Consider the following 14,883-nt stretch of genomic DNA (forward strand, 5'->3'; position numbering starts at 1 on the left):
AGGAAATGTTGAAGATATCTGTGAGGACATCTCCAAGCTGATCAACACATTCTCTGAGCACCCAGCCAGGTATGTTGTCAGGACCTGCAGCTTTCCATGGATTTATTTGGTTGGTGGGAGTTGGGGTGGTCTTCCCCACTGGCATTAAATACATGTATGCATGCTATACAGTGGCGGTCACTGCATTATGATGAGAAGATAGTGTAAAATGTTTCTAGATAGTATAAAAATGTAAAGTAGTAGATACTGTGGGCTGTTTCAATATAACTTATTTTTTTCAGGTTCACAGGGCTGAAGGAAACATTGCAGTGAACCATATTTGGCTCACAATACTTGAGTTTGACACATGATTTCATTGAAGTACTCGATTATTAGGGAATTATTAGTACTTGATTATTAGGGAAACCTGAAGTGAATATTAGGGAGCATAGAGGAAATTAGAGAGCATAGACCAACAACAGCACTACCCCGACCCCCACATCACCAAAGTGCAACACCCACCTGTATAAAGCATATTGTATATGTAATTCAGAGAGAAGAACAATTAGGGCTTAATTTATTGATGGCCAAGAAATTCATATACAGATGGGATTTTGTAAAATTTTTTCTAATTAATCATTATTAATCCATAATAACAACAGCAACAACAATAACAACAACAATAATAATAATACATTTTCCCAGCAAGTATAAAGAGCAGAAAACAGTACAAAACCTAAAAAGTAAATTGCTTTGTGTTTCCTGAAATTTAATAACAAACAAATATGAACTAATCTCATATACATTTCTAAAACCTGTAAATTGTAATTAACCAAAACAGATTCTATATTAAAATTTATGATTGGCTCTAAAACTTAGCCAGGTATTTGAGGGCCTCTGTCAGCCGTTTCTGGCGGCTATGCAGGTTGTTCCGTTTGCTGGTGATGTCATGATCTTCTTTCAGCAGCTCATCGATGTTATGTTTGTCCTGCATGAGCTGTATCATTTCCCTCTGCAGCTGTGCCGCTGACTCCTGAAGCACCATGTACCTGATCATCATAGGGACCTGGTCCGCCAGGCGCTTAGTCGCAATCTAAACACATATTAAAGTAAGAAAAATTTTAATTCCACTAGCCCAAACAGAGTCAATTAGCTGAAGCAGGTATGATCTACTGACATTTGCTGGTTTCATTTTTTGCTCTGGAACTATCAGGCTAAAGTAAGCAACGAGTTATAGAAGTCTGTCGCAAATAGAGTTGTAGTCAAGACTGTCATTGTTAAGTCCAAGACCAGGGCTAGCCGAGATCGAGTAATGACTGAGACTTAACAGGGTTGAGGCCAAGTAAAGATCAAGTACAAAAGAAATCCACACCCTGTCAAGTTTGAGACCAAAACCCAGTGAAAAAAAATTGCAGTCAAGACTTTACTTCAACTAGTTAGCTTTAGAAGGTAATACTTCTTATCAAACTTTTTGCATCTTTTTGAAAAGTAAAGACAACAAGAACATCCATCAATTTTCTGTACTGCTTATCCTACACTGGGTTGCAGTGGAGCCTGTCACCTGTCACAAGGGGACTCAGGGCACAAGGCAGAAGACACCATGAATGGGGTCAGTCCATTGCAGGGCACAACTGCATGTGCAAACTATGGACAATTTGGAGATGCCCAGGGAGAACATGTAAGCTCTTACACACAGGGCAGGGGAAGGAAGTGAACCCACAATGTTGGAGGTGCAAGGAAAACATGCTAACCGCTAGGCCATTTCGCCACCAAAATAGGCATTATTCATACAAACTATCAGATGAGGCCAAGACCAATACCCACGTCTGAGGCAAGTCCAAGTAAAAATGGTAGTAAGTCCAAGACTAATCCAAGTAAATACAGACAGCCCTAGCCTCAACCAAACAATTCCGTGAAATAACAGCGACAGTCCATATTTACTTATTGATTGGAGCTGTATAATCCATATTATCATCCCCAGAAATCCCCTTCGTATGCTCAATATAATCGAGCTACTGTATTAATTATGAAAATGCCGATATGTTAGCATAAGTGGTGGACTGGTGTGAAGAATGAGAATTGCTTGGATGCCAGATGTTTTAATTACCAACCTAATGATTTAAACTGGTGTATTGTTTTATTGTTTCTGTGAATTGCTCTTTTTTGTATTGTTAGTTTAGTCAGATCTGTCTAAAGATAAATAACCTGCAACATGATGGCTGACCAGTAAAGTTTCCACCAGCTTATGTAGGATTGAACCATAGGCATTGGTGAGGTCAAGCCACTAAACAACCAGGTCTCATTTACCTTCCCATGCCTCTTGGTTCAGCTGGGTGACAACTTCTGTGTGTTCAGTGCATGTTGATACCTTTAGGACTCCCTCCTTATGAACAGAAATGTTCATATAGGAGTTCCTCCAGAAAAAAAACTCTGTCAGGTGTCCGGCAAAACAAAAAAGAAAAATTCTTTTACCTCAGCACTGAGGAGAGAGATTGTCCTGAATTGCTAACGTTACTTGAGTTCTCCTCTTTTGGGATCCAGACACCCACCGCAAATTTCCATTGCTGGGCCACCTTCCCGTCCTCTATACCACCTTAAACCTCTAGAGACAGTGCAAGAACCTGAGCCACCTCTTTTATGTTGTTGGCAAATGTTGTTGGCATTAAAGGAACAGTTCTCTCCTGGCTCAGGGCTTATCTGACCTATCATTATCAGTTCGTAGATGTAAATGGAGACTTCTCCACACATACCGAGGTTAACTTTGGAATTCCACAAGGTTCTGTTTTAGGCCCACTGCTTTTTACTTTATATATGCTACCTCTAGGTCAAATTATTCATAAACATGAAATTAGCTTCCACTGTTATGCTGATGATACACAGTTGTATGTTTCAGCGAAGCCAGAGGGCAGACAGCAGCTTAATAAAGTTGAGGATTGTGTTAAGGACATTAGACGTTGGATGTTAACTAACTTCCTTTTACTTAATTCTGATAAGACAGAAATACTTTTATTAGGATCACGTGTAGCTAGAAATAAGCTTTCTGATCACATGGTTACTCTGGATGGCCTTTCTGTTTCATCATGTGCAGCAGTAAAAGACCTTGGAGTGATTATTGACTCCAGCCTATCATTTGATGCTCATGTAAATAATATTACTAGGATAGCCTTCTTTATTAGAAATATTTCTAAGATAAGAAATATCACAATATCTGATTCAGCTTTGTTACTGTTCATGATTTATAACATTGTGCATGCACCATTTCTTCAATCACTTCAACCCCTTGCGTCTCTGCTTAGATTAAAAAAAAAATCTGATAGGGATTCTTTCATGCGTTTGCTCTGAGTTAATTTTTGCAAAGTCATTCTGTAGTTAGCCTAAGAATAGCAAAGTACTAAATAAATTAGTAGCCTTTATATAATTTCATGTACCAAACATCTGCAATGTCCTTGGTGTACAGCCACACGAATATATTGTCACACTGCTACTCACATGTCTCTCCTACACTGTCTAGATCATTCGTCCAGAGAGCAAACTGCTTCCTCAGACCTGAGAAGATGGTTATATATGACCTGCTCTTCACCTCCTCTCCAGTCGTCAGGCTGATGGCATCCTGAGTGAATGCTGTGATTTTCTAATAAACAAATGAAGATCTGTATTCAGATTTATAACACCCACACTTTATGGTAAAGACAGAAAATTCCTTAGTACACATTAAAGACAGCTGTTGATGCATTTTTAATGATGGTTTTTTATTTTAAAAGAATTTGAATACATTCTAAATGGGTATTCAAGAGTAAAAGCAAGTTACCTTTGTCAAGCAACTTAATCCAAATGTTTAAACATATTGTTCCATATCAACTTATACAATATTAAGCAACTTTTCTGGAATATACTAGATATGTCAATTTGCCAAATTCATCTGTTTCCTTGATTTACTTTTACTTGGGAAATAATTCAATAGCTTCTAAATGTTCAGGATCATTGCTCCAAATCAAGTTGTATAATATTATGCACATTCTATATAACATAGTGCACCACTCACTTTGACAAATTTTAACTGTTATTGAATTTTATCAATTTTTAATTGAAAAAAAAAACAAAAAACAACAAAAAAAAAACAATAGCTTCTGAACAGTTGAAGCTATTGATCTAAAACAACTTATCACTAGATAGGTAAAGTTTGTGACAACAAACATTGATGTTGGCTTGATTAAAGCCGGTCTGAAAGTACAGTGAGGGAAAAAAGTATTTGATCCCCTGCTGATTTTGTACGTTTGCCCACTGACAAAGAAATGATCATTCTATAATTTTAATGGTAGATTTATTTGAACAGTGAGAGACAGAATAACAACAAAAAAAATCAGAAAAACGCATGTCATAAATGTTATAAATTGATTTGCATTTTAATGAGGGAAATATGTATTTGACCCCTCTGCAAAACATGACTTAGTACTTGGTGGCAAAACCCTTGTTGGCAATCACAGAGGTCAGACGTTTCTTGTAGTTGGCCACCAGGTTTGCACACATCTCAGGAGGGATTTTGTCCCACTCCTCTTTGCAGATCTTCTCCAAGTCATTAAGGTTTCGAGGCTGACGTTTGGCAACTCGAACCTTCAGCTCCCTCCACAGATTTTCTATGGGATTAAGGTCTGGAGACTGGCTAGGCCACTCTAGGACCTTAATGTGCTTCTTCTTGAGCCACTCCTTTGTTGCCTTGGCCGTGTGTTTTGGGTCATTGTCATGCTGGAATACCCATCCACGATCCATTTTCAATGCCCTGGCTGAGGGAAGGAGGTTCTCACCTAAGATTTGACGGTACATGGCCCCGTCCATCATCCCTTTGATGCGGTGAAGTTGTCCTGTCCCCTTAGCAGAAAAACACCCCCAAAGCATAATGTTTCCACCTCCATGTTTGATGGTGGGGATGGTGTTCTTGGGGTCATAGGCAGCATTCCTCCTCCTCCAAACACGGCGAGTTGAGTTGATGGCAAAGAGCTCCATTTTGGTCTCATCTGACCACAACACTTTCACCCAGTTGTCCTCTGAATCATTCAGATGTTCATTGGCAAACTTTAGACGGTCATGTATATGTGCTTTCTTGAGCAGGGGGACCTTGCGGGCGCTGCAGGATTTCAGTCCTTCACGGCGTAGTGTGTTACCAATTGTTTTCTTGGTGACTATGGTCCCAGCTGCCTTGAGATCATTGACAACATCCTCCCGTATAGTTCTGGGCTGATTCCTCATTGTTCTCATGATCATTGCAACTCCACGAGGTGAGATCTTGCATGGAGCCCCAGGCCGAGGGAGATTGACAGTTCTTTTGTGTTTCTTCCATTTGCGAATAATCGCACCAACTGTTGTCACCTTCTCACCAAGCTGCTTGGCAATGGTCTTGTAGCCCATTCCAGACTTGTGTAGGTCTACAATCTTGTCCCTGACATCCTTGGAGAGCTCTTTGGTCTTGGCCATGGTGGAGAGTTTGGAATCTGATTGACTGATTGCTTCTGTGGACAGGTGTCTTTTATACAGGTAACAAGCTGAGAATAGGAGCACTCCCTTTAAGAGTGTGCTCTTAATCTCAGCTCGTTACCCGTATAAAAGAAATCTTTCTGATTGAGAGGGGGTCAAATACTTATTTCCCTCATTAAAATGCAAATCAATTTATAACATTTTTGACATTTTTGACATTTCTGATTTTCTTGTTGTTATTCTGTCTCTCACTGTTCAAATAAATCTACCATTAAAATTATAGACTGATCATTTCTTTGTCAGTGGGCAAACATACAAAATCAGCAGGGGATCAAATACTTTTTTCCCTCACTGTATACAATATAAAATCTAAAGGTAATGAGCAGTTTTAAGAAAGAAAGAGAGAGAGACGTATCGGGTGCCAATACTTTTAGAGTTAGAGAAATAGTTTACCAGTACTTTGAGTTGGATAGATAGGGTGCCAATACTTGTAACATTAAATAGAAAGCTGGGGTGCCAATACTTTTAGAGTTGACTGAATATATAGGGTGCCAATACTTTTAGAACTGGATAGATAGCTAGGGTGCCAACACTTTTAGAGCTGGACAGATAGGGTGCCAATACATCTAGAGTTGGATAGATAGATAGATAGATAGATAGATAGAGTGTTAATACTTGTAGAGTTAGATATAGGGTGCCAATACTTTTAAAGTTGGATGGATAGATATGGTGCCAATACTTTCTGAGTTGGCTAGATAGATAGAGAGATGAAGTGAGAGTCTTACAGGTACATTGACAAAGTGAGAAGGACCGAAGAGGGGCTTCAGGCCGTGTGCACGCAGATATGTGGGTTTTGACAGCTGGAGTTTGAAATCTTGAAAATTCTGAGCCAGGCTCTGAACATTATGACAATTCAAGTGAATGGGAGTTTGGGGGATTTTTTGCTCATCCACTACTTACGGGAAAACCGTAAGTATAATCAGTTAGGAAATACAGAGCATGACCCATGACCCAATTTTGGGTCATAGAATAATAATAATAAATTTAGCTGCAAGCAGGAATTATCAAGGTTCAAGCACTGTAGGTCATTTAACTCTTTTAACATTAACTATGTGTTGTTCTGTGTCCCATTTCATCCATGTATTTTCTTAATGAGATTTCAATTAGTTAAGGCAGATTTGCACATTTAAAGTGTTATAGATATTCAAGATAGCAAGGTGACATTGATAGAATGTTGCGTTTTCATCTAAACCATCACTTTGATTGAAATATCAATGTTTACACTGGTTTGGTTCCAATCGGGATCCTAGGACCTAGGAGTTTTCAAAACTAGGTTTTTAAATAATCTCAGATATTTAACGAAGGATTTGATTGACAGCAATGGTCCTAGAAGCAGCATTGTTCAGAATGAGGAGATTTAACATATTACACAAAGAACATGTGCATGTCTGAAACATTGGATAATATACAATCATTTACACACCATTTATACAGCCATTTTCATGTTTGTTTGTTTTTTTGTTTTTTTTTTTACTGTTATAGTGCCACCAAGTGGCCAAACTCTGCAATTTTTGAGAAGTGACCTTACATACCTGTACCGAGTTTGGTGAAAATATCTCATTCTGTTTAAGTGTTATTACTATGTAAATAACGTGGCCAAGTCCACTACGTTTACTTTTGGCATACCGTCGACACGTAAAATTGGAAATTAAACTCTTTTTTTTTAATTATTTATAAATTCTCCAGAGAATCATGTAGCACTTGTTTTATTGATATTGAGCGAAAAACCTATGACTAGTTTGCAAAAGTAAGTTTTTAACATTATCTGAAATATTTAATGGTTTAACAAACACCAATGATTCTTGAGGCAAAGTTCTTTCGAATGAGAAGAGCTATCACTTAGAGTCAAATAGGTTTAAGAGGTTTGTGCCATACTGTATAAGTGCAGACCGGCTTTCCAATCAGCCATTGCGAACCTTGTCTAATAGCTGCTGAAACTGTTTTTCAACATACGTGAATGTCCTCATAAACAATGATTGCATCTGAGACAAAGACACTGTATGCAAATTTTGAAGTCAGTGGTTCCATAGTTACAGCCAATTTCATGTTTTTTGGTGTTATAACGCCACCATGTGGCAAAACCTCGTGAATATTTTTGGGGGACCTCATACATAAGCCTGCCAAGTTTGGTGAAGATATCTCATTTCGTTCAAGCATTATAGCCATTTACATTCTGAGGCTATTAAATTTTCCAAATAAGGATGTATTACAATTTTGTACCAGTTAAACATGCTAAGTACAGAATGTACTACAGTATTCACTAAACCTCTTCCTTGAGACCTACCTTTCTGCAGGTTTTTATCTCCAACCAAAATCAAACACACCAGTTTTAGTTGATCAAGAACTTAAGGCAATGATTAGATGGTCAGATAGGCATGATTATGGTTGGAGCTAAAGTCTTCATGAAGATAGATCAGAAGCTACTGGCACAGGTTCAAATAGACCTGCTTGGCATCGGCACAAAGCAGCAGCACAACAACAGACACATGTAATTGTAGAGATGGAAGCAATAAGAGTAGCTGATGGTATATGCAAGAGCAGTGGCTCATGAAAAAAAAACATGACAGCGAACAAGGCAAAACATGGAAAAACAGTAAGATAAGGAAAATCAGCTGGAGAGAGAGAAGGGGGGAAAGAAGGAAGCAAGTTTAGGTTTCTAGTAAAAGAAATTTACTCACCATATACTCGCCATTTGTGTTAAGCCTAATTAACACTGAAGCTCCCACATTTCTGACCCCAAATCACATAAACACCATTACCCTCACATGAACTGCTTCTGTAATCAGCTTGGTGGCTATTGCTACTGAGTGGCATACCAGAGCTACTTGTGTCATACCTCAGCGAAGACTCTCAGGTTTGTTTGAACTGGTTGGCGGCTAGCATGCACTTCCTTGTCCACCCCACTCTCACTCTTGGTTCCCTTAACAATATACCATCCTTTCAGAGACAAACTGCCCCAATAATGCACCTAGGATAACTGTACCTCTAGTCAAATGTAGCATAGAGTACATCACTACGGAGGTCTGTGAGTGGGCTCATTGTAATCTCATATACTCAAGTAGGAAACTGCTTACCAAAGGGATTTAAGCATCTAGACCTATGGCCTTGAAGCTGGTAGTTGATCAAATTTGGCCATGATAAATGACATAGCTTTAACGTTCAGGCTCACTGTTGAGCATAATTTGTGTGTGTGTGTGTGTGTGTGTGTGTGTGTGTGTGTGTGTGTATGTATCACTCACATCAGTCACGAAGTAGATCCTTTGGTCTGGTTCTGTATGAGGCCCTGAGACATATCGGTCCACTTCAGCCTGAGTTTCAGCCAACTTCATCAGGATTTGCTCCTCCAGTTGCGGCAGACATCGCTTAATACACTATGAGCCAGGATTTGTAACAAAAAATGTTTACCTCAATATGAAGGACGAGTTCAAGCGTGAGTTTTTCGGCCAGGTTGGGAATGGTGGCTTTTCTTTTGTCATACAGTGTGCTGTGGGGAAATAAACAAAACGTCTGGGTTACGCATGTAACCCTGTTCCCTGAGGAGGGAACAAGAATTTGTGTTTAGCATAAAACTGTTGGAGCGCTTCTCGCGCACAACCAGCATTTGAAGCATATGTAAAATCATGCCTATTTATAGGCCTGTCCTGATCACGTATTGCGTGATATAAATATGGCACCTGTAAACCACGGCATCAGCCTCCATTATCTGAAGTGAAGATGCAATTCACAGGCCTGCCCTGGTATGACAAAACTATGCAACGTCTCGTTCCCTTCTCAGGGAACAGGGTTACATGCATAACCCAGACGTTCCCTTTCATAGTGAACCTCAAATTGCGTTTAGCATAAAACTATGGGAATGAGAATACCCACTCCATGGCCTGTTCAAAAAGACCCAAGCCTGAGGGTCACTGCAAGACACTCGCGCCCGGGGTGGAATGAATATCCAGGCTGTAATATTGAATGAATTAATGTGGCGTAGACCACCCTGCAGCATCACACACATCCTGTAAGGATACCACTTTGGACAAAGCCTTCGTGGAGGCGACTGCCCTAGTGGAATTAGCCCTTATGCCCAGAGGTGTAGCGAGACCGCAGGCCTCATAAGCAATAGAGATTGCTTCCACTATCCAATTAGAGATGAGCTCCTTTGACACAGCATCACCTCTACTGTCATCACCAAAGCAGACCAGCAGCTGCTCTGACTTACGCCACTGGCCGGAGCGGTGGAAGTAAGTACAGAGATCCCTTACTGGACACAGCAGGTGCATTCTCTCTTGTTCCGGTGTGGGGAAAGGAGGAGGGCAGAAAGCCTGCAACACCACAGGGTGGGCAGCCGATGTAGGCACTTTAGGAATATAATCCGACATAGGATACAGGATTGCCTTGGCTAATCCAGGGGCAAAGTCAAGGCAGGAAGGGGCAACAGAGAGAGCTTGTAGATCTCCTACTCAAACTCTAGGTAGAACTTGTGGGAGCAGAGCAATCGGGGAAAAGTGTACAGATGTGACCTCGGCCACATGTGCACCATAGCGTCCAGCCCTAATTGTGTGGGAGGATTGAGGGCGAACCACAGCGGACCATGTGTTTTCTAGTCTGAGTCAAAAACGTGCAGTACCGCTTGGCCAAACCTCGCCATATGGACTCCACCATTTGTGGATGGAGCCACCAATTCCCAGGCCTCAACCCCTGCCTCAACAAGATGTCTGCCCCCATATTCCCAGAATGTACATTGCACTCACTGACAAACTTTCCTTCTGCCCAGAGAAGAATTAGTTGCACCTGCCTGGACAGGGGGCGTGGACATAATCCTCCCTGGTGGTCAATATATGAGACCACTGCTGTGTTTTCTGTGAACACATGGCGACCTCTCAATTGAGGAAGAAGGAATTTCAGTGCTAGAAAAATTGCCCACATTTCTCGGCAATTTATATGGCACTCCAGATGAGGGCCGCTCCAGAGACCATGAGCTGGACAGCTGTCTAAGACCACGCTCCAGCCCGTGAGGGAGGTTTCTGTCATTACTGCCTTGCGCTTAGAAGACACCCCTACAGTATGACCAAAGGCTAGAAACCGGGGACACTCAAATTCTCACATAGGCATCGCTGCATGACTCTGATTACTCTCATGACACTGATTACTCTCACCCTTGGGCAAAACCCCCAACTTTTCAGCCAAAACTGAACGGCCTCATGTGCAATAGGCCCATAAGCTCCGATAGTCTTCCAAGATCCAGCTTTATCTTGCTCAGTGTTGCTAGGATTGATCCTACGCATGTTGGAGATAGAAACGTCCTCATCGTAGTAGAATCCTTATAACTCCTAGAAAAGTTGTCCACTGCACTGGGGAAAGCATACTTTCCTGAGGTTCAAGCTGAACCCCAAGCTCTTCATGTGGGCAAGAACAACATCTCCATGTTGAACGGCCAGTTCCCTGGATCATGCTAGAATTAACCAGTCGTCCAGGTACTTTAGTACATGGATGCCCTGGAGTCACAGTGGAGCCAGAGTGACATCTATGCACTTTGTGAAGGTGCAAGGGGATAAAGCTAGTGATATTTCTATGTGGAAATATGCACTATCATCACAAACCAGTCCTCAAACTGAATCTGTGGAACTATAAGTTTGGGCATCAGCATCTTGAACCTGTATGTCCAAAGAGTACAGTTCAGATGATGCAGATCTAAAATTGGCCGCATACAGGAAATAACGGCTGTGAAAACCTCCCTCCCTCAGGGTATGGGGTACATGTTCTATGGCCCCTTTGTCCAAGAGGGATATTACTTCCTGCGCTAACTTTGGGTCTGGTCTGTGCTGACTACTGTGGTGAGCACACCTCTGAACCGGGGGGGGGGGGGGGTAGTCGAGCTCTAAACTGGACCCGGTAACCCTTTTCTACGGTAGACAGAACCCATGGAGACACATTTGGCAGTAGTTTCCACGCTGCCAGACGGTCTTTTAGTGACGTTAACTAGTCCACATTCTATTGGAGGGAAAGCATCAGATTTTCATTGCCCTGTGACAGCTCGCTGACCAGAGAACACTGAAAACTTTGGACCACATTGATTAGCAGAGGCCCTACACTAGCACTGGGTGCTAACTGCCCTAACAACCTCGTGTCCCCTGATACGTCCCTCCATGGCCCCTCAGGACTGCTCTTCTTTGCCTGCTGGGCCTTTATGACCATTCTCAGATAAGGCCAAGTAGCAGGCTGCGACTGTGGCCACCTGGTTCCCCTGGTTGACTGCGGGGGTTGGCAGGCTGCCATACTCGCCTTCTGTGTCTCCCTCGCACTAGGGCTCCACTCATGGATGCCCAGGTGAACTCGACACAACAGGGAAGGAACTGGCTGAATGCCACCATATGTCGAGCTCACACAGCAGGTCTGCTTGGTAGGCCTCCAACACTGTCATTGTCTGCAGTGACCAACAAGCAAGACTACTACTGCATAGGCCTTGCCCACCAATGCCGCGGTGGCCTTCGATGCCAAAGCCGGCCGCCCTAGTTACCTGCAATCGATGGAGAGAGGTAGCTCGCAAGCGCCTCCTCCACCTTCAGCATAGCTAAATAGCCATGCCATTCATTCCCCACAATGGCCGAATAATCCAACATCGTGGGGTTATAAATATGGCTTATGCATGGTTTTCCCCCAGAATTTCCCCCTGATATTTTGTTATGCACTTCTGGAAGAAAGGGAAGTTTTCTGAAGTGTGAGAGATTTACTTTCACTAGGGAGAAAAAGGCTCATCCAGCCTTAGTAATCACTTCAAGCAGCTCTTTATATGTTGCTCTCAGTTTTTTGCACATCCTTCTGGATCCTTGGAGTGAGAGAGGAATTATTACTACTATTTTTGTGTTTGAATTTTTTTTTTCTCTTTTTTTCCCTTTTGGCTTAACATAGTGGAAGGAGGAGTTGTGATGCGAGCTCCAAAATCCAGCGGAGAGCCGGACCTGGAAGACAGAGCAAGAGATAGAGCAGCGCTCATCTACGGCTCCTCTTCCGGATCCATAAGAGATCCCCCGGACCGGAGATGCCCAGATCCGTGAGGCTCTGAAACCCAACTCGCTTCAGCTTCCGAGAAGAGAGCAAGTCGCGAGCGGAGCTGCCAAATGTAGGCATTACCATGCGCAGCTTCTCGAGGCATGCTCTATCCCTAGACACTTCACCCAGAAATTGTGCAATAATCACGTGATGAAACGCAGTTCCTGAATTCTCTCACTCATATTTTTCTCTCTCGCTCATTCCTTTTTTTTCTTCTCTTTTTTTAAACAGATAGAAAAGTCCAGAGATTTTGAGAAAAGATATAGAGGAAATGATGCGTCTTTTTGTTTCTTTACACAAACAACAGACATGCAGTCTTTGGCTGAAGATATTATGGCTGATGACGCGGTTCACAGATGCCATATTTATATCACGCGGTGTGCTTAATTGCCAAGTGACCTGATCATGGTAGGCCTATAAATAGGCATGATTTTACACAAGCTTCAGATGCCGGTCACGCGTGAGCAGTGCTCCCTTAGTGTTATGCCAAACGCAACATCGAAGTTCCCTTTGAAAGGTTACACATTTTGCACTCATCTCACTCAGTTTTTTTTATTGCATTCATTTTTTCCTGATTAATGATCATTGTACTAGCTAACATGGTTAATGTTCGTGTATTAAAATTGACTTTCTACATATTGAACCTTTAAAGTACAAAATACATTTCAAAGAGAAATTCCAGAAAATGATTTTAAAATGAACACTCAAAAGACAAGAGAAATAAAATATGCACCTGAAATGTGGGTGATCTTCAAAGAAGTCCCTTTCCTTCTTGACGGTTTCATTCAGAGAGACACGGTCCTTGATCTCCTGCTGTCCTCGGCACCTGACGATCATGTAGCCTTTATTAAGGTAAATGATCTCATTATTGATGACGGACAGCACTGTCTCCTCCGAGCCTTTATCCACCAGGTCAGGCTTCGTTAGGATGCCTGTTATAATCAAAACATACAGAAGCTCATGGAAGATATCTTCTGTAATAAAGTTAGGGAAGAAGAAGCACCAAAAACTTTGTCATTCACTATATATTACAATTATATACTGATGAAAAGGATCCACAGACCGAACGTTCTCTCGCCGTTTGGATCAACTTCCTGAGCCATCTTCAGCGCTTCAGTAGTGGCAATGTCCACATTACACAGCACCACCACCAGGTTGATGGTTTCTTGCTTTGTGATGAACTTTTTGATCAGCCTCTTAATCTGAAACCAAGTCAGGCATGTGCTTATATTACAGCTCAATACCATTGGTCGATTTTTGATCTTTTATCAGGGTATACAATGTCATAAATGTGTCATCCATCCAACTTCTACCGCTTACTCCTTTTCAGGGTCACGGGGAACCTGGAGCCTATCCCAGGGAGCATCGGGCACTAGGCGGGGTACACCCTGGACAGGGTGCCATTCCATCGCAGGGCACAATCACATACACACTCACACGCACACAACCATTCATACACTACGGACACTTTAGACACGCCAATCAGCCTACCATGCATGTCTTTAATTGATTCCTAATAAAACATGTCAGTTAGGGAGGCATGGCCTGTCCCAAGCATGTCCATGAAATATTTAAGATTTGACCCAAATTTACTTGTTCTCTGATGTTCTCCGGTTGGTCTTTGACTGCTACACGGGTAATACCAGGCAGATCGATGAGCGTGAGGTCAGGAACGTTGGTCGATGTCACCTCCAAGCTGATGAGCTTGTCACTGATGCCCATGCCGGTCCCAGCTATTTCATTCTGAGCTAAAAATAAATTAATAAATAAATAGGAAAAGCAAAGATGCTAGCTGTTCTCTGTTAGCTTTTATTCAATTTTAACCCCTTGACTCTGTTCACTACCTTTTCTAATCATTTGCTCCACGTCTGCTGGATCTTCAATCTCTTCTTCATAATCCTCAAACTTGATCTTTCCATGCCAGAAGCCTGTCTTCCTGCTCTTCTTCATCTTGAGCTCGAGCGGACATCTTGTCACAATACCTGTGTGGTTGTTGGCAGAGGAAACAGTTTGCTTGTTAGTCTTTCATCAACTTTTCCTCTTTAGCTTTTTGTTTATTTCTATTTCAAGTCAAGTCAAGTAGGTTTTTATTGTCATTCCTCTATATAGCTAACAACACATAACAGTACCGTACACAAGACTATGTAAAGTGCAAATCAACAACACAACAGTGTGAGACACTGATGCAGAGCAAAATACACAGTATACACAGGTTGTATGAAATGTATGCATATGTAAGAATGAATATTATAAACATGTGCAGGAAGAATACTCTCGTTATTTAACCAGCTACCAATCAGTAAATCATGAAGGAACATGAGTGATATCTCACCTGAACCC

The 14,883-nt window shown here is 41.7% G+C and overlaps 1 protein-coding gene across 1 annotated transcript; it reads right to left on the reverse strand.

Annotated features, from left to right (window-relative positions):
- Positions 1–3,376: 3,376 nt before the first annotated feature.
- Positions 3,377–14,633, reverse strand: LOC128601787 (interferon-induced GTP-binding protein Mx2-like). The gene is made up of 7 exons (XM_053615162.1): positions 14,388–14,633; positions 14,137–14,291; positions 13,607–13,745; positions 13,277–13,475; positions 8,914–8,992; positions 8,748–8,870; positions 3,377–3,610 (listed from the first exon to the last, which is right to left on the reverse strand). The coding sequence occupies exons 1-7, from the start codon at positions 14,491–14,493 to the stop codon at positions 3,461–3,463; spliced, it is 951 nt and encodes a 316-aa protein (XP_053471137.1). The 5' UTR covers positions 14,494–14,633; the 3' UTR covers positions 3,377–3,460.
- Positions 14,634–14,883: the final 250 nt, after the last annotated feature.

This window comes from Ictalurus furcatus, chromosome 26, assembly GCF_023375685.1.
Source record: "Ictalurus furcatus strain D&B chromosome 26, Billie_1.0, whole genome shotgun sequence".
Lineage (NCBI taxonomy): Eukaryota > Metazoa > Chordata > Actinopteri > Siluriformes > Ictaluridae > Ictalurus > Ictalurus furcatus.